The 20,282-nt window shown below is 42.0% G+C and overlaps 2 protein-coding genes across 2 annotated transcripts; both read right to left on the reverse strand.

Annotated features, from left to right (window-relative positions):
- Positions 12,037–17,102, reverse strand: LOC110432623. Its single transcript, XM_021453392.1, has 3 exons — positions 16,835–17,102; positions 14,353–16,222; positions 12,037–12,197 (listed from the first exon to the last, which is right to left on the reverse strand). The coding sequence occupies exons 2-3, from the start codon at positions 16,214–16,216 to the stop codon at positions 12,037–12,039; spliced, it is 2,025 nt and encodes a 674-aa protein (XP_021309067.1). The 5' UTR covers positions 16,217–16,222; positions 16,835–17,102.
- Positions 17,292–19,808, reverse strand: LOC8084620 (L-type lectin-domain containing receptor kinase IV.1). Its single transcript, XM_002461801.2, has one exon. The coding sequence runs from the start codon at positions 19,403–19,405 to the stop codon at positions 17,390–17,392; it is 2,016 nt and encodes a 671-aa protein (XP_002461846.1). The 5' UTR covers positions 19,406–19,808; the 3' UTR covers positions 17,292–17,389.

Genomic DNA, 20,282 nt, shown 5'->3' on the forward strand with positions numbered 1-20,282 from the left:
TCATACTCATAGGATCATGTATAACTTAGTTAATTCATGTTTATTCAGGTTAATGCTTGTTAAATATAAATAATTCTATAATTAAGTTATACATGATCTGATGAGTATGAAATATTTACTATAGTTCAAGCATAGAATAATTAGTCCACCAAAAAAATTTCACCACAATTGGACCACAGAAGCTGCAGCTATGAATTATTCCAGTTAATTAGAGATAAAATTTGATTTTTCTAACTAATTTAAAGCTACAGAAAAAATTTGTACTAAAGTATACCATATTATGTATTCATTGCGTAGATCTACTCATGTGGAGTCCAACAAAATTATTTTTTCTATTTTATAATTTTTCTGTGATTTACTATGATTTTTCAAAGATTATATGAAAACAAATATGGAAAAAGAAAAAGTCAAAACACGGTTACTGTAGCAAAACCGCCATCAAAAACCACCGGGGGGTGATTTGAATGATTTTCGATAGTTCAGGGGTAAATTAGACTGTTTTATAGTTTGAGGGGTAAAGTAGACACCACTTCATAGTTCAGAGGGTGATATAGACTTTTTCCTTATTTAAGACACTACCGATTCCACAGGGCTTTGCCGTGTACCCTTATATAAGATCGACTAAACTGTACGTGATCCAATTTCAACTGTTGAATTTTCATCGAGGAATTGATTTGTCTGTATTAATTAGATTAGACAAGCTACAGGATTATATATGCCGTGCCCTGAAAAACACTAGCTAAGCATGTGTGTCGATCGAACAGCAGTTCGAACGTAGGCTAGATTTAAAAATGATCGAAGAATAATGTTCAAAGTTGACCGAAGAGATACTCTAGAAGAGAAGAGAAGGAAGCTGTCTTCCTAATCCTAACTAATTAATCAGCAATAAAATTAATATGGATGTAGTATGTAAGCCTATATGATATTCGGACAACTTCTAGACAACAATTTCAAGACCGGCAACTGAATGCATGCTACAAAGTCGGTTAGTTCATTAGTTGTGCCACTGGTTCTAAAGAATACTACGGAGCCATCACACTATTGGAAACTCGAATACTTCTATGTGTTCACCTGTTAAAATATAATTTTTTTTATACGTTTAACTCTTTTTCTGTGAGGATGGCTACACAGAAATACTATTTTTAATTTGAGTGAAAGGATTTTTTTTTGTGAGTTTACCTAGACTGACAGAAAAAATATATATTTTTCTATGTGTTTATTTCTTTGTTCTGTGAGGATATCCGTACAAAAAAATGTTTTTAATCTAGGTGAACGTAATTTTTTTGTGCGTGCAAGACCCACAGAAAAATTGTTTCTGACGGAACACACAGAAAAATTAAAATATTTCTGTGTGCATTTTTCTGACGGTACACCGTGAGAAAATGTTTTTTGACGGTATTTGTATTTTTCTGTGTGTTTTGCACACACAGAAGTATTCGAGTTTCTAGTAGTGCATAATTACTTGTTTGGTTTAAATTTGCTTTCTACTCTATTTAGAAAGTAGATTGGACTTGGACTCAGTCCAATTACCTTTATTTGGAAGAGGCAAACTGCAGTATGAAAAGCATCACATTGGTCACGCCACGCTGTCGCTCTCCATTGACTGCTATATATGCGCCCATCCTCCAGATATTTCTCTGCAAATCAACAGCTAATCTCAACATTGACTAAGAATGTGCTTTTGTGTTGTGTCGTCTCAGTAGTGGCTTGCGTGTTTGGACACTTCCGTGTGTACTACGAGTCTAAAGCTACTGCGGGTAGCCGCGCGGCACACTTTTCTATCACAAGACAATGAAGGCTCTGATAGAAATAATGCGTACGTAGTCCATGCCAGCTACAAGATTCCAAACATAGACCGTTTAAGCATTCCCAGCTAGCGTTTATGACATGTTTTTATTTCGTAGAGAACTCTGATGCTAGTTCTTCAATTTTTTTATCCAAAGGGACTGGAATACAAAAGAATAGTAGACGCCTTCATCAGTGCTTACGTGACGTCCCTTGCCATCTTGCCCTTCAACCCTTCCCTCCTTTATGGTTCAAAATATTTTTGTTGGAATTTTTATTATGATATAGACTCTTATATTATTCGTCCTATGTTCAAAATCTTGATGGATCGTTGAGCTTCAATCGAACAACAAGGTCATCCGCACTTGTTTTAAATTGCACATCTTCTACTCCCTAAACCTATGCCAAGTTCTCATACATCGTGGTCGCTACTTTCAAAATACACACTTAATTCCCTAAACTTATATTACAGCATCGCGCTAGTTCATCATATTCCCCCAAATTATACCATGCATGCATGTGCTCACCACACTTGTGCAGCCACAACGCACGACACCGCGTTTGTCCACCCATAGTGTGTAGTGCATGGGGGACGAGAAGTGTGGCGGGAACTCAGTAGGAATGTGATGTGTGGACCTAGCAGCTCCCTAGGATCCGTTATGCCACTTGGGGGCCCCTGTCGTGTTTGCCCTATTGCACATCCCAACCGAGCATTTGCCGCCATGGCCCTCCTTGATTTTGCTTGACTCGCTCCTCCAGCTCATCATGGCGCTGGCCCTTGTCTTATTGCAGTCACATTCACCACCACTACCACCATCACGCGCTCCTTCCTTTCCCATGTTGAGCATGAGGTCATGCTTATTCTGGCCATCTCCTCGTACTCTCCTGCTCTCACAACCTTCTTCACCTCTCGGCAACAACACAACCCTCTGTACAACACAAAAGGATGAGTCTAGCATATGGCATGGCAGCATGGTCTAGAATGGCAATTACGGCACCAACGACCATGTGTGGTGCGGTAGAGGTGCGAGGGTGCATGGACCATAGTGGTATAGTAATACAACGTTAGCGAAGTAAGTGGAGTGTGCAATTTGCAAGTACTAGGTGGGAAGAGAATTTGGGACAAGTTTAGGAAGCTGAATGTGCAATTCGAAAGTACTGGTATCTAGATAAAAACTTGGGACAAGTTCGAGGACTGCTAGTGAAGTTTACTCTTTTTCTTCCCTTCTGAAATCAAATAATAAAGTGAGAGGAATTAAGACAAACTATATGTGCAAGTTTCACGTGAATATTTTGTTATGATAATGGAAAAAAGTTTCGGCTTCAGCCTTCTTTGAAAAGAAGCATCAGTCCACACAAAAAATAAGAAAACGCACCCAACTAACGTTAAAACTTATTACAAAGTCACATGAATATTTAGGATGTTAAGCCTTAACATATACCCCGGTGAAGGGAAAATGTATACTACAGGCTATACATGCACATCAGTATATCACTACTACAGAAAATATTTTTACAGGCGGCGCTAAAGGCATCTTCACAAGCGGCCGAGCACACCGCCTGTACCAGGGGTCAGTACAAAATGGACCACAGTACAGGCGGTGCTGTGTGAGCCGCCTGTGAAAATATGGTTTTCACAGGCGGCGCACCTAGCCAGCCGCCTGTGTAAATGAACTTTTACACAAGCGGCTGACAATGTAAGCCGCCTGTATAAATGTAATTTACACAGGCGGCTCACACTACACCGCCTGTGTAAATAATTTTTTATATATATATTTCAAATTTTAATTTTTCCCACCAAACACAGTGCTAAACACCATATATATGTATATATATATATATACACACACACACTCACACTCACACACACATCATACATATACACCACATATATATATTATAGAATTGTAAACATGAAATCAAACATCAACCATAAAATTACATATATACACGTCAATTAATGCATGTTATCCGCACAACCATACAGTGTTTACATGTCATTTCGCTTCAGATTTAGACCTGCTATGTCTGTCAGCACTCTAAATTTATTACTTGCTAAATCGCCCTCATGATCAAAATATGCACCGTCACTTGGAATTATTTCTCTCATTATGAAACCACACAAGTCTGCTACTATGTCTTCCAGCGTCTTTGGTGTAAAGGGCACGTCCTTTCGTTGCTTTTTTGGCTGCAAACAAAGTTTAAAAGCATGATTGACACATGTTCAATATATAATTTTGCAACTTTAATGAGAAAACTTCATACATATATATTATTTACCATATTTTTGTCCCTGACGTAACGTCCCCGCTGTCTTATAAACTCACAGACATAGTACCCACAATAGACCGATCCAGGTGGTTGCTTGTGGCACTATATAATGAGCAACGGATTATTCTAAATTTGCCATGCTTTATGTATTATTTATATGATGAAATGTGTTTGGACAACTTACCGGATAGTGGTGTTGTATCATCAATGGCACCCTAGGATCTGAGCGTGCGGAGTCGACTGGTCCCTTTTGTCTCTTATAAAACCGCCATGCCCTGTAGATATCGATTATAAATCACTAAAGTTATTTTGAAACTCTAATTTATATAAGTACGCATGTGGTTTCATATGTTGGCTCACCTTTCTAATTGAACCAAGAATGGTTGATACTTCTCGGGAGGAACATGTAAAGAATCTAGGACAAGCACCTTCCCTTCGAAGGGATAAATATAAAAAACAATCCAATGGTCACTGCATGAATAAATGAGTGAGCGACACATGTATATTGTTTGCACGATAATTATTTGAAGTACGTATATGAAGTCAAGCTTACCTAAAGTTGTAAGGTGCCAATATAAAATCCCTATACTTATACCTCAGCATTGATCTACCAAGATAGAGGGCATAATTATCCTCGTATTTTCTTTGCAACTCTTTAATAGCTTCTGCAACTTCTTCTGGTGTTTTGTCTTTCTCTATCTTTGCTCTATCGTCCTTTGATAGTACAAATTTGTGCATATTTTCTTGTAACTTGATAGGGCTCAGATAACCGACCATCGATCCGGTAGATAATAATGACCTCTGCTCGTGATCTTGCAAACTACAGACAACATCTACATATTAGAGTTTCACACTACATATTAATAATAATTGTGTGTGCATGAGTGATACTTACAGACACCAGATTGTTATGAGTTGGACGTCAAGCCGCCTATAGTTCAATAACAAGTGCATGTCCTCAAAGGTAACAAATGCCTTGCTTTTTTCGTTACCAGTAGCAAACACGTCTGCTGGTATATCAACTCTGATTGCATGGAGGCCAGCATGCACTGCTCTCATGTACCAGTCATGAAATCTTTTTATCGGCCATTGAATCTTATCAAGCATCGTCCATTGGAGCATAGGCCTTCCAGGCACATAGTCACTGGGGACATTGACATAATCATCAATCGTTGGCTTTCTGATATCCGTTAGGGTCAATGGTTGACTTGATGGCTGTTTGACATGTACATCGCCACTTGGGGCTTCCTTTGATGGGGGCATGGCTTCTATTGACTGGGCGGTGGCTTCCTTTTTCTGTGACGGTTCGAGCTCAATAAGCCGTGCTGTCCGCTGCTTTCCAAGTCCTTTCAGAAAGAGAGCTGTGCCTGCTGCTTTCCCCTTTTTTGGCTCAAAGGGAGAAATCAATTTTGGAATTGGAAATTTCTTCACCTTCTTTGACGCCGGTGCTGCTGGGGGAGTTTGGTCATCTTCCTTCTGCTTTGGAGGTGGTGGGGGAGTTTGCTCATCCTCCTTCTCCTTTGGAGGTGGTGGGGGAGTTTGCTTATTCTCCTTGGATGGCGGAGTCTGCTGCTCAGGCATGTTCTCCTTGGCTGGCACCTCGGGCTCATTCTGCAAGAATGCCATCTCATGTATTGGGGAGGATGGTGGTGGCTCATAAATGTACAGGGATGCTGGAGCATGCATTGGTGATGGTGGTTGTTGATATGTTTCGGCCTCTTGGGATGGTTGAGGCACTATGCTTGGAGAGGGTGGCGCTGGTGGATCAATCAACCTTACGTACCGTCTCGGCCATTGTATGAAGTTATTGATTGCTTATCCAAGCTTCTCTATACCCTCAGAGGTCGGGATGTCTATGAAGTCGTCTTCATATCCGGCCTCGACCGTCAACACTTCCACCCTACAGTATGCATCTTGCATGTCAACAGTATGGAATGTACGTCCTGGGATAGCATTACCGGTGGCCACTTGCTTAGTATGTTGATTCTTAAGGCCATAGGATATGACCAAGGAGCAAGGCCAAGGTCTATCAATATCATCAACTGGATAATGGTCCTTATTTGTTGTTGACGCTATACTACTTGGAAAGGGCTTAGATTGTGAGGCCATCTCCTGACGCTCCAAGGGTTGAGCTGGTACAAGCTGCATATGCAAAGGAGCTTGTGAGGACATTTGTTGAGCAGACACTGCTCCAGCCAACCGCTTCATCACTTCAGGATCAGGATTTGTAAAGAAGTCTTCCATCATATCCCTAAACTTTTTTGTAGCCTGCTGCTCAAAAAAATCTTTCATTTCCTCCTTATGTCGGTCTCTTTTCTTATACATGCCTTTCCACTCATCACCGAATCCTTCTTTCCAACTAATTCTGGAGGAGAATCCCCGTACACGTCCTGGATGCTCGGGGTTACCTAGAGCATGGGTAAGGATGTCCCTCTCCCTCTGTGACTTGAAGGCACCTTTCTTTTCTAGGTTTGATGCTTCCAAAACCTTGTCGGCAACTTCTCTAATCTCATCGGGACATGACATCTCATCGCTCTCAGTGTTTGCCTTCCGAGCACGAAGCCAATTCGCACTCCTTTCAGGCACTATATCGGTCAATGCCAAATGGCCCTCTCTCCTCTTTGCATCGTCTTCTGCCCTCCATTTAGGAATCTTGGTCTTATAACCACCAGTGCCAAGGTGGTGGTGATACTTGTTCCTCTTCGCGAGTTCAGAGGCGGCTTTGCTCTTAGCCTTCGCATCGTCTGATTCTCTCATCAAACGAAAACGTGCCCACTGAGCCTCTGTGATAGGGTACCGCTTCGTCGGGTCCCGTCCCTTCTGCAACCACTTTTTGTTCATATCGTGCCTATAGCCCCGGAATGTGCCAACTGCTTCATGACATAACCCTTGGCCAATTCATCTGTACCATCGGGAAAAATAAATCGAGTGCACAAGCAATTCCAGCAAGTGGTCCTTTTCACTTGTGGCACCATACTCCAATCACTCCAACTGATATCAAATTCCTCTTTTACTAAATATCCAATTGCGGCCCTAAATTTGGGTAGCGCCTCTAGAGGTGCTAAGGGCTCTCCGCTCGGACTTAACTCTATAATCTGGTAAACTTCTTCTGGAAATCTATTCCTTCCTCTGTCTCCTCGTGCCCGATCACTCTTTTTTGTTTTACTTCTTGGCTCAGAGGATGTCCCAGTCGTTTGAGGCGCCATGTCCTTCTGAACATCTTGTTCTTCTGCCTCCATTTCGGCAACAACTTGAGATAACACCTCCTGTCCATTCAATTGTTAGGTATATACATATATACACATGTATTCTATTGTATAGACACTACTACAATATATACCTCATCATCATCCGGATCAGCTTGAGGCTCGTATGTCGGGTCATGTTCCAACTCTAGACGAGCCTTCTTAGCTCTGGGGGATTCACGTGGTGATACGCTCGGACTCCTATAAGTGTCGGATCCAGAGGTGTTGGATCCCGGTGTTTCTATCTCATTCGATGGAGTAGTCATCTAAGTAAACAAATAATTTATAACCCTAATTAATTAACTAACACTAATTTAATAATCAATAATTACTAACAAATAAATAACCCTAATTAATTAACTAACAAACCCTAATAATTAATTAACAATCAATAATTAACAAATAAATAATTATCTAACAAATCCTAATAATTAATTAACAACCAATAATTAACAAATAAATAATTATCTAACAAACACTAATAATTAATTAACAACCAATAATTAACAAATACATAATTAACTAACAAACCCTAATAATTAATTAACAATCAATAATTAACAAATAAATAATTTACAAAGCAAACCCTAATAATTAATTAACAACCAATAATTAACAATTAAATAATTTACAAAACAAACCCTAATAATTAATTAACAACTAATAATTAATAAATATATAATTAATTAACAAACAAACCCTAATAATTAATTAACAACCAATAATTAACAATTAAATAATTTACAAAGCAAACCCTAATAATTAATTAACAACCAATAATTAACAATTAAATAATTTACAAAGCAAACCCTAATAATTAATTAACAACCAATAATTAACAATTAAATAATTTACAAAACAAACCCTAATAATTAATTAACAACTAATAATTAACAAATATATAATTAATTAACAAACAAACCCTAATAATTAATAAACAATCAATAATTAACAAATAAATAATTTACAAAAATTAAAAAAAAAGGCAGCAAGGGCGCCTGCCAGGCCCAGCAGGGCCCAGCAAGCTGCCTCCCGCCGGCGTTGGGAGGGGCGGCGGCGCGCACGGCTGCCGCCGCCACACCTCGGCTTACCTCAACGGCGGCGCGGACGTCCTCGGTGGCGGCGGCGCACGGGCTCTCCTCGGCGGCGCAGTGGCTCGCGGCGGGGGCGCGGAGGCAGGGCAGCAGCGTCGCGGGCGGGCTCCGGCGAGAGATGGCTGGCGCGGCGGTGGATTTCGGCAGCCTAACGGCGTCTTTCGTCAACCTCGCGCCATCGGAAGTTGAAAAATTTCGCGGCCCACGCTCTGGGTATAAATAGGTTTGGATTTCTACAGGCGGACGTCTTTGATAGCCGCCTGTACTAATGATTAGTACAAACGGCTTACTTTGAGAGCCGCCTGTACTAATAGATTAGTACAGGCGGCTTAATTTGATAGCCGCCTATACTAATGATTAGTACAGACGGCTTACTTTGAGAGCCGCCTGTACTAATAGATTAGTACAGGGGGCTTAATTTGAGAGTCGCCTGTACTAATAGATTAGTACAGGCGGTTTTCATTTACAGCCGCCTGTAAAATATATTTTTTCATTAAAATTAATTAATTTACTTAGTGATTAATTATGTTGTTTCAAAAATTAAATAAACTGTAATAAATTGTGCAAATATTATAAAATACAAAAGGAGTGCTTTGTTAATTAATTTACTTAGTGATTAATGGTTTGTTAATTATGTTGTTTCAAAAATTAAATAAACTGTAATAAATTGTGCAAATATTATAAAATACAAAAGGAGTGCTTTGTTAATTAATTTACTTAGTGATTAATGGTTTGTTGATTATGTTGTTTCAAAAATTAAATAAACTGTAATAAATTGCGCAAATTTTATAAAATACAAAAGGAGTGCTTTGTTATAAAATACAAAAGGAGTGCAAATATTATAAAACAAATGGAAAATGTAAACATGTTGCTTAATAAGAAATAGTAGCATAAGGTACAAATGATAAGTGATACATGAGTTACATGAGTAATGATAACTTATAGAATTTAGCGTGCTACAATCCTTCCTTGTCCATCGTGGCGCACCCATGGCAATGAGGATTGTAGGATACTTTTCTCAACATTTTTTATGTTTTCTTGAAAGTTTGTAAAAAGAGACATCTCGCTGAATTGGTTAACATCCTCCAAATCCATTACACCATCAACTCCTATAATTTGTTGCTTTCCAGGAATAACTATATGCTTTGGCTTGTGGCTATTTTTCTTTTCATCCTTAGAAAGGATTTGTTCCACATAGAAGACTTGTGCGGCACGGTTAGCAAGGATCCACGGATCATCTTTATAACCTACTTTACTTAGGTCAAGAACTCTCTGGCCATAGTTATCCACAGTGACATGTTTATCTTGAACCCATCGGCATCGGAACACTGGAATCTGCAGGAGTGGACCATATTCTACCTCCCATATGTCATCAATGAACCCAAAGTATGTATTTGTTTCACCAGTTGCATCATCTATAGCCTCGCATCGAACGCCACTATTCTGTCCCATGCTCTTGGTGTCCCTATAGCTGGTGGAAAATGAAAAGCCACTAATGTCATAGCTCTGCCATGATGTGACCTGGCTTGATGGTCCAGATGCTAACATCTTAATGGTTTCTGATTCCTCTGTCATGTCCAAATCCTTTAACCATGTGGTGAACTGACGCTTGTGTTCCTTGTGTACCCAATCATTTGTGCATCCTGGATTCTTCTCACGAAGCTCTTTCATGTGCTGCTCAATGAATGGGTCCATTATTATGAGTTGTTGTAGTATGCTATAATGTGCCTCTAGGACTATGTTGTAATCTGGTGGGATGAATGATTTCCGTCCCATTCTCCCGCGTCCATCAAGCCTTCCCTCATGTCGCAATGGAGGCAAACCAATTGATACCTGGTCTTTTAGGAGATTATTACATAATGGTCCTCCAGACTCAATGGCCTCTTCTGTAGTGTACGCCTCTATCATGGAACCCTCTGGATGAGCACGATTTGACATATAGCCATTCAATATTGACATGAAACGCTCATACGTCCACATTTCATGGAAATACATGGGACCTAATGCCTCTATTTGAGGTACCAAATGAACAACAAGGTGTACCATTATATCAAAGAACGATGGGGGAAAGCACATCTCCAACTGGCTCAATGTCTCTGCAGCAAATTTTTGTAGGGACTCTAACTCATCACGGACAATTACCTTCTCAGATATCTTATTAAAGAAGTAGCACAACCGTGTGATTGCCATCTTTAAGAACACTGGATTTATAGCCCTGATGGCGATTGTGGGGGGATAGACCCCTATACCCTTACGGCTAGACTTGGGCCAGGAGGCTTGGCCCATTACGAGACGAGTTCAAGGCTTGATCCGACAGCCTAGAGTTTCGCGCAAGGAAGCAAGATGTGGAGATCAAGCAGGATTCTAGTCGGTTAGAATAGGAATTGATATCGAACTATCTATGACAATTGTAACCGACTAGGATTAGTTTCCAGATCTGTAACCCTGCCCTTCAGACTATATAAGGAGAGGCAAGGGACCCCCCTAGGACACATTTATTCTCTCAACACAAATCAATACAACCAGACGCATGACGTAGGTATTACGCCAACTCGGCGGCCGAACCTGGATAAAAAGCTTGTCCATGTCTTGCGTCACCATCGAGTTCGTAGTTTGCGCACCGTCTACCGATAAACTACTACCGTGGGTATACCCCAAGGTAGACTGCCGACCAGCTTTCGTCGACAGTGGCGCGCCAGGTAGGGGGTGTGCGTACAGCTTCCCAGACGAACAAGATGGGAATTTTTTTCATCAAGATCAACACATCACAAATTGGCTTCCTACACCTCTTGAGGTTTGATGTCTCGAGGCGATTGGCGGCGGCACGTTATCGACCCTGTTCTTTGGTCTCTCGACCACGACGGCAATTCATCGACTTCAGGCGAAATCTATCAACGTCATGTCAATTTGGCGTCCTGTGGAAACTCGACGAGTCCGCATGGCAATGATATCAGGTGGTGAAGTACCATCGTACGCCTTGTATGGAGGCTAGTCAAAGTTTCATCCAAGGGACATATCTTGTGTGGAGACGGTTTCATGCTAGCCACGACATCTATGCTCATGACGGACGTGCAGGACTCGGCCATGCCAAAAACGGCCACGCAAGCTAGGCTACCAAGATTTGCATGTATTCATGCACGATGGGAAGGTGTGGTACGTCCAACATGTGCCAGGTTCAAATCGGCAAGCACCAACCAGAAGCGAGATGCTCTAGAAGCTAAACTGATTAATCCTTGCTCCGTTAGCTCTTTTTGCTAAGATCGACTTAAAGTTGGAAACGGGCACATGCAGCAGCTTATCGACCTGTGCAAGCACGTGTTGTATCCGACCACTTTGGAAACCGGATCAGACAAACTTTGGATCGGCGCAGCATCAAGCTCTCTTGCATTTAATCGCTTTTGTGTTATCAGATCAGCCAGAAGATCCAATCTATATACAAGACGAAGAAGCATCAATCTCGCACGACGGCGAGGCGCACCACACATGTCACAAGATGCATGTTGGACTCTGCAAGCCAATAACCGGGGAAGGCGTACGATCTACAACATAACCATATACGCCAAACAAGCGGTGACGATAGGATTCTGTTACGACGAGCGGCGGACCGTGGTCATAATCACGAATATATACATATATACATATCAGTATGCATGCACGGAGATGACAAGTGCAAATACGATCGTCGGCCGGTTGACAATGGCAATCATCTGCGACTTTGATACATATTCATCCAAGCTGTCAACAAGCTGCTCGGCCTGCTTAATCAGCCACGTCGCAATGATGATCGCCGCGAAGAACGGCGCTACGACAACCGCGACCACCGTCATGACAACAAGTTAAAAAGCTCGAGGGCCAGACAATTTTGTCGCCACCGACCAGACTTTCGTCCAAAGATAAATATACTTCTAATATTTTATTTATTTTTGGCATAATATTTTTAATATTATTATTCTTCAAAACAACTTTTTAGCCGACTAGTTTTTTCTCCTACACTAGCTTTCCAGAGTCGGTACTGTCTCCGACTCCTCCCTACACGTGCACGAGATCCGCCCTCTGCGTTCCGGGTGGTCGGCAGTAGCTCTCTGACGTGGCTGACAATCCTACGCGTGCCTAGGTTCCGCACCTCATGCTGATTGTTGGCTAGACCAGAGCTGGTACAAGCTCTAGGATGAATTAACTACTCGTGCTAATTTTATAACAAAAAATCTAAAACTTATCTTAGTACTGATTTTTTATGTAGAGTTTATTTATACATCATATACTACTTATTCTTTATATTTATTTTTCAGGAGTTTGGCCCAGTCGACAAGCTACGCTTGGAGACTCGTCGACTATTCCCTACGCTGTGCCCGGGGACTGCTCCGACCACCGAGCACGTTTACGTTCCCAACCACGCTCGGGGACTTGTCGACTACTCTCTATGCTGTGCTCGAAGACTGTGCCGACCACCGAGCACGTTTACGTTCCCAACCACGCTCGGGGACTTGTCCACCGGTCCCTACGCCGTGCTCGGGGACTGTGCCGACCACCGAGCACTATACGCTCGGGGACTGTTCGATCAGCTCACCAATTTGAGAGTTTTTAGACTGTACCGACCACCGAGCACTACACGCTCGGGGACTGGTCGACCAGCCCACCAATCTGAGAATTCGGGGACTGTACCGACCACCGAGCGTTATATGCTCGGGGACTGGTCGATTAGTCTATTCAATTGCAGACGGACTGGTAAATTCAATTTTTTAGACCTTGCTACAAGGCTCATACTTCGCCTTCCAGCAACCTCGAGGACTACATCGGTACGATGCATCTGGCGATGCATCTCAGTTTCAGAATTTCTTTGAGGACTTTTCTTTTGACCCTGGCACTACGTGCCTACGTCACCTACTACCAGGCTCGGGGACTAAGTGGGCACACTTCACCTAGCGGTGAATTTGCTTGCTTTTTTGATGTTTATACCTTTCAAAAAAGTAAAGTGGGCACACTTCACCAAGAAAGAAATCTTTTTTAATTTAGAGCACCATGCATTCTTCGAACAACTCGCTTCTTCGATGTCAATGTTGATCAACTGTTTTTTGAGTTGGTCAAAATACTGTTGCAACTGTTTGGACGACTTTCCTGCTTATTGAAGACGTCAAGCCTCACTGATCGAAGAAGCTCAAGACGGCGTGTTACATCACAATACATGGTGCTCGGGGACTAGCTGTGGGGGGATAGACCCCTATACCCTTACGGCTAGACTTGGGCCAGGAGGCTTGGCCCATTACGAGACGAGTTCAAGGCTTGATCCGACAGCCTAGAGTTTCGCGCAAGGAAGCAAGATGTGGAGATCAAGCAGGATTCTAGTCGGTTAGAATAGGAATTGATATCGAACTATCTATGACAATTGTAACCGACTAGGATTAGTTTCCAGATCTGTAACCCTGCCCTTCAGACTATATAAGGAGAGGCAAGGGACCCCCCTAGGACACATTTATTCTCTCAACACAAATCAATACAACCAGACGCAGGACGTAGGTATTACGCCAACTCGGCGGCCGAACCTGGATAAAAATCTTGTCCGTGTCTTGCGTCACCATCGAGTTCGTAGTTTGCGCACCGTCTACCGATAAACTACTACCGTAGGAAAGTGGTCAGCATGACATGACAATCATGTGAGTTGTAGTTGGTGAATGTAAGGTCTTTCATTGACACAAGACTTCTTATGTTGGAGCAGAAACCAGATGGAACTTTTAAATTCTTCAACCACACACACATTGCATGTTTCTCCTCTCTGTTCAGGTTGTAGCTTGCTGCCGGTAGGTGGTACTTCCCATTCTCTAGGAGTACAGGGTGAAGTTCTTTTCTGATCATTAAATGTTGCATGTCCAAACGTGAATTGATACCTTCCTTTGTCTTGCTCTTTATGTCTAACAAGGTTCCAATTACACTTTCAAACACATTCTTCGGAACATGCATACCATCGATCGCATGTCGTACGTCCAAGTCTTTCCAGTACGATAAGTACTTGAAGAAAATGGACTTCTTCTTGAATGTGTCCCCTTCATTTGCCTTGACAACCTTTCTTGGTTTCCCATCTTTGGTCTTCTTTCCAAAAACAAACTTCACATTCTCAACTATCTTGTACACTCTATGCCCTTTACTACAACCTGATGGAGCAGTAGATTTTGATTCATCAATATTATCGAAGTACTTATTCATCTTTTGTAAGTGGTACTTATGGCCTGCCGGTAGCCATCTTCTGTGCCTCATGTACACTATCTTGTTAGATGCAGGAAGAGACACGTGCCATGTTCCATCTATGCACTTTACACAACCAACCTTTCCCTTGAACTGACCTGATAATGAGAAGAGAGCAGGGTAATCATTAATTGTGACAATAATAATTGCTCTCAGTGTGAATGTCTCTTTGCGGAACGCATCGATCATGTCCACACCTACTTCCCATAGTGTTTGCATGTCTTGCATTAAGGGCTCTAGAAATACATCCATATCAACTCCAGGTTGTGTAGGTCCAGAAATAAGAATGGTTAGCAAAAGATATTTTCTCTTTTGACACAACCATGAAGGAAGGTTGTATATTGTCAGGATCACCGGCCATGTGCTGTGCGTGCTGCTCCTTTCGCCAAATGGATTCATTCCATCAGTACTCAGTGCAAACCTTACATTCCGTGGATCGTCAGCAAAGTCTGGATATTTCTTATCGAAATCTTTCCATTGCTTTGCATCGGCTGGATGTCGTAACTTTCCATCATCTTTCCTTTCATCCGAAGCATGCCAGGTCATAAGTTCAGCGTCTTCAGGGTTTGCAAACAAACACCTCAAACGATCAACCACGGGGAGATACCATATCACCAAAGCAGGAATTCTTCTCAATGCATAATAGTCCACTTCTTCATTGCTACTAGGCTTCGAGCGTTTGTCTTGTTGAGTCTTTGTTTGGGTCTTCTTTCGCTTCCTACCTGTAGAAACAGAGGCTAGATTCTCTTCCTCCCGATAATCTTTGTTTGTCTTGTATCTACTGACACCACAGTTTGGACAACTATCTAAGTCTTTAAATTGATCACCCCGATATAGAATACAATGATTTCTACATGCGTGGATCTTCTCAACACCTATCGTAAGTGGACTGACTAGCTTCTTTGCATAGTATGTGTTAGCAGGCACTTTGTTCTCCTTAGGAAGAAGGTCTCCAAGTACACGCAAGAAATCATTGAAGCTAGCATCGGACCAACCATGTCTAGCCTTCATCGTCAAAAACTGAAGAACAGCACGTAATGTCGACCACTCTTTGGTACAACCATTCGACTCGTCGTACAAAGTGTCCTCTGCTGCCTTCTTCAATGCTTCCATTCCCTTCATGAAGAATATTGATGGATCTGCACAACGGTTCATTATTGCCTCTAAGAAATCTGCATCTTCAACAGCATCTGTGTTAGCATGCTGAGTTTCATTGACATCAGACGTATGAGTTTCATTGACACCTAGCATAGCATGAAATTCATTGAGAGGTGGCATTTGATCCTCCACATTGATGTTAGTTGCAGTGTTGTCTGTTGTCCGCATATAAGGTGCAGAACTACCCTCACCATGTTTTGTCCAAATCAAGTAGTCCTCCATAAATCCTCTACAAACCAGATGGGAAGTAATTGCTTCTACATTGTCAAATACCACAATATTTTTACAGTCTGCGCATGGACAACATATGTGCTTCGCCTTTGTTCTGCGAGCATGTATCTTTGCAACATCAATAAACTTTTGGACCTCCACTACATATGATGGGTCCAATCTTGATAAGTTGTACATCCATAATGACCTCTCCATATTTAGCTGTAATTAGTTAAGAACAATTAATGTAGGTCAATCTAAAAACAAAACTAATATAACTCCCGAAAACAGATTTAACTAAGATACTAACCTCCTTCTACTAAACAGAGATGAAAACCTACCCCTTACAGAGTTTACAATTTATGGAATTTAAATAATTGTTGAAGCCCATTTTCATAAATATAAGAAATAATTGTATAAAATTTAGGAATATTTCAAGGATTTCTATGAAGTATTTATGCACAAAGATTTGAAAAAGTATTTATTTGCCATTTTATGATTTTCAACATTTTAATGTTTGAGTTTATAAAGTCTAATTCATCTGGAAAAAGAAAAGTTAAAACTGAATCAAAATTATAAACTTCAAAATGTCCTCATCATTACTCTATTGTATAGATCTACTCACAAGAATTCTAAAAAGTATTTATTTTCTATTTTTTAATTTCTACAATTTACTATGAATTTACATAAAAATTTAGCTAAAACTCTCTCTCTTGCCCTATGAACCCTAACCCTAAGCAAGAATGCTTCATGAACTCTAGATCTCGAGCACCTCCAATACAAGAATTGAACCATAGAATCACTAAAAAAATAGCATCAAGGGCTCCAACTAACCTTTTGGAAGTTTCTCACCAAAGAAATGAGGATCAAAACCTCCCCCCTTGGAAACTGGAATCGTCGGGTCCGCCTGGTCCGTGAGCTCACGGGAGTAACTGTTCTTGTCTGGAGGTGGACGAAGGGTATTTATAGCAGACTTAGCACAGGCGGCTCATAAAGAGGGCCGCTTGTGTAAAAACATTAGCACAGGCGGTCCACTATACAAACCGCCTGTGTAAACAGACACATTTACACAGGCGGTTGTCTTAAATCGGCCGCCTGTGTTAATGGTATTTACACAGGCGGTTTGTATTGTAAGCCGCCTGTGTAAATGTGAAGTTTACACAGGCGGTGTAGTTAAGAAGACCGCCTGTGTAAACGTGTTTACACAGGCGGTTTTCTTGTTGGGGCCTCTGAAATTTTTCTACTAGCGCAATGATATTGTGAACCGCCAGTGAAAAAAAAACAACGTGCCAGCAAAAACGATTTTTGTATTAGTGTATCACCACCCACCCTTACATGGCCCTCATCAGTACTTTGTTGACCACTGAGCAGCAAACCAGACACTGTACCTCATCTTCCACTAGAAACAACAGATGTTGTACCAATGCTTGCTGTCGATCCCGTAATGTAGTCATCAAATCCTTGATTCTGCATTATCGCCATCATGTGAAAGCTCATGTCTGTTGGTGTCATCTCTGGTAACGACATCTCACCATCAAGGTACTGCATGACCTGCCGCGTGGTAGGCCTTGAGTTGGAGAATGGATGAGAGCATAACAGTCCTAGCTTTAGAGCCAAACAAGCCTCTGCAGTGTTATAGTTTCCCTGAAGCCTGCTATCCACAGTTTCTAGCAGTGATCCACTGATCCAACGCTCAAGAACCCAATCGACCAGCATACACTGACTTTCTTGTGAGCTTTCACTGATAGGCCTCCTGCCACATGTGATCTCAAGAAGAAACGTGCCAAAAGAAAACACATCAGTAAGAGGTGTTGCCTTGCTAGTATGTCCTAGCTCTGGAGCAAGGTACCCTATTGTTCCAACCACGTGTGTGGTTTGTGGGTCAGTGTCATGGTCATATAACCTAGCAAGGCCAAAATCACCAAGTCGTCCATTCATGTCACCATCTAGAAGAACATTACTTGGTTTGATATCCCGGTGGATGACAACTTTCTCCCACTCCTCATGGAGGTAGACCAAACAAGATGCAATGCCCTTGATAATGTGCCACCTATTAGCCCAACTCAGAATTGGCTTCCCTTCTATTCCATACAGGTACTTGTCAACACTTCCACATGGCATGTACTCATACACCAAAAACAGTTCCCCTCTTCTTCTGCAATAGCCAAGAACACGCACGAGATTGCGATGTTGGATACGTCCTATGCTAACAACCTCCGCAATGAATTCCTTCATGCCCTGCCTTGAATCATGAGATACTCTTTTCACTGCTACCTCCAATTTGGACACCGGAAGGATCCCCTTGTATACCCTCCCAAATCCTCCAATGCCTAAGAGGTGTTTGTCCTTGAATCCTTCCGTTGCATAGAACAAATCCTTGTAGGAGAATCGGTGCGGTCCAAACTCAACTTCCCAATCTTCTCGCAGCTCAGCATACTTCAAATGCCTCCGGACGAGTAGGAACACGACGGTGCCCACAGCGAGGACGAATGCCGCTGATGCTATTGGCAGAACAATTTGCAATACCTTGGACTGCTTGGGGCTCATACGTGGCAACTCCGGTAGCCTAGAGATATCAATGGATGGAGCAGGACCACTCATGTTGAAACTCCAGCCAAGCACATAATGCCTTACATTGATTGTGCCAGTTGCAGAGGAGAAGCCAATGTATGCAACATCAGTAACAACACTTGTGAGGTTGTAGGTGGTTGTGAACAGTGGCTTTTTAGGTCGGGCAACCTTCAATGGAGCCATGGTAACCGTGATGCTTGAAACGCTGTCATCATAGTCCATCCACACTTGCATAGCCTCACGGCTAATCAGACTCAAGTTGTGAAATTTACCATCCTCATCAGCATAGTAGCCAGCAGAGCTTGAATTCAGAGATTTGAGACCATTGACGTTGGCGCCGGCATGGTTGGCATTGATGTCACTGAACTCCTTGTTCTCGATGGTGTCGAGCTCGACGGTGAAGAAGTGGTTGCTGCTATTGCCATTGTTCTGGATGTCGGTGAGGCCTAGGAACTGCCCAGGCAATGCGGCCGAGAAGTTTCGGCTTGGCGCCACAATGAAGGCCATGCCGTGGGCACTTAGGTCGGTGTATACGGACTGGATTGCAAACACAAAGGAGGTGGAGAAAGACTGCACTGTTCCATTTGGCGACCTCGTGAACCGCAGTGGAGTTGGGTAGAAGGCATGGCCTATCTGCTGATCGGTTCCATTGGTGAGCTCAAGGAGGCCATTTGATGTGATCATGGTAGCTCCGTCGACGAGAAGGTCATTGTTGGAGAAGCCGGAGTAGACGAACTGCTGGCCATCACCCGTTGTGAAGGCTGCTAGTAGGTTGAGGCTGAGAAAGAGGAGTTGTAGAAGCATGGACACAGCAGGCTTTGTGTTGGAGGACATGGTATTGCTGAATGCTGAGGAGACAGGCCGGGGTCAGCTGGAACAATGGTGGTGTGTGAGGGTATTCAGCATATATTGAAGCAAAAGGCTTGACTACTTCACAATATATCTTTTGCGCTAGAGACTAGTAGCGTGTGTCCCCTAGTCAATGCCGTAGCTCAGCTTGATGCCACAAGAGATCAGATTGCTCACATGCCTTGTTTCTCTGATAAGAAATACATAATTGTTGTCTGTATCAAGAGGAATGCAAATAAATTTTAATAAAATAAGTTTCTGATGAATACTTAGGAGAGGATGTCTCAAAGTAATTATTCTAGTAAACAGAAGTATCCAGCAGATTACTCAACTCATAGGTGCTGTTTGACTTGTCAGAAGAAGTTGTAAAGTACCTGGTAATAACATCTACTTTTATTTGAACCATGAAGCCTACATTTCTGACTTTGAGAAAACAGGAAAGTTGTTTTTATTATCCTGTTTCATTTCTCCTCAATATGAGAACTGTTTTCTGTGATTAAAGTCATGCTTAGTTCAGGGTATGATGATGAGGTCAAGAAAAAAAGAAAACCCTGACGCGGAAGGAGGCAAAGTCAACAATTGTGAAGAAGTCTTGTAATTTGACGTCAGAAAGTTGAATTTAAGGTAAGAAATCAACACTTTTTTTTGCCTTAATTTGACTCTTCTTGCAGCCTAGAAGTCCCTCGGTGGGTCAGATTGTCGCAACTTATTAATTGGTGGAGATCAAGAGTCCTTGATGAAGTAGTTGGCATGAGTGTCTTTTGAATGTAACTTGTCCTGAACGCACTGCCACAGGAGTCCAGCAGCAAGCTAACCAGTCAAGCTTGCCGACTACCATATTGAGCTGCAACCGTGAGTCTGT

Source organism: Sorghum bicolor, chromosome 2, assembly GCF_000003195.3.
Source record: "Sorghum bicolor cultivar BTx623 chromosome 2, Sorghum_bicolor_NCBIv3, whole genome shotgun sequence".
NCBI classification, from domain to species: Eukaryota; Viridiplantae; Streptophyta; class Magnoliopsida; order Poales; family Poaceae; genus Sorghum; species Sorghum bicolor.

What these genes read in the sequence shown, in the direction of transcription:
- LOC110432623 (XM_021453392.1), bottom strand. Translation starts at nt 16,216, where the DNA reads ATGGAGAGGTCATTATGGATGTACAACTTATCAAGATTGGACCCATCA. An exon ending in CGTACGACATGCGATCGATG is followed by an intron (nt 12,198 to 14,352) that starts GTATGCATGTTC and finishes CGGTTGTCGTAG; the next exon opens with CGCCGTTCTTCGCGGCGATC.
- LOC8084620 (XM_002461801.2), bottom strand. Translation starts at nt 19,405, where the DNA reads ATGTCCTCCAACACAAAGCCTGCTGTGTCCATGCTTCTACAACTCCTC.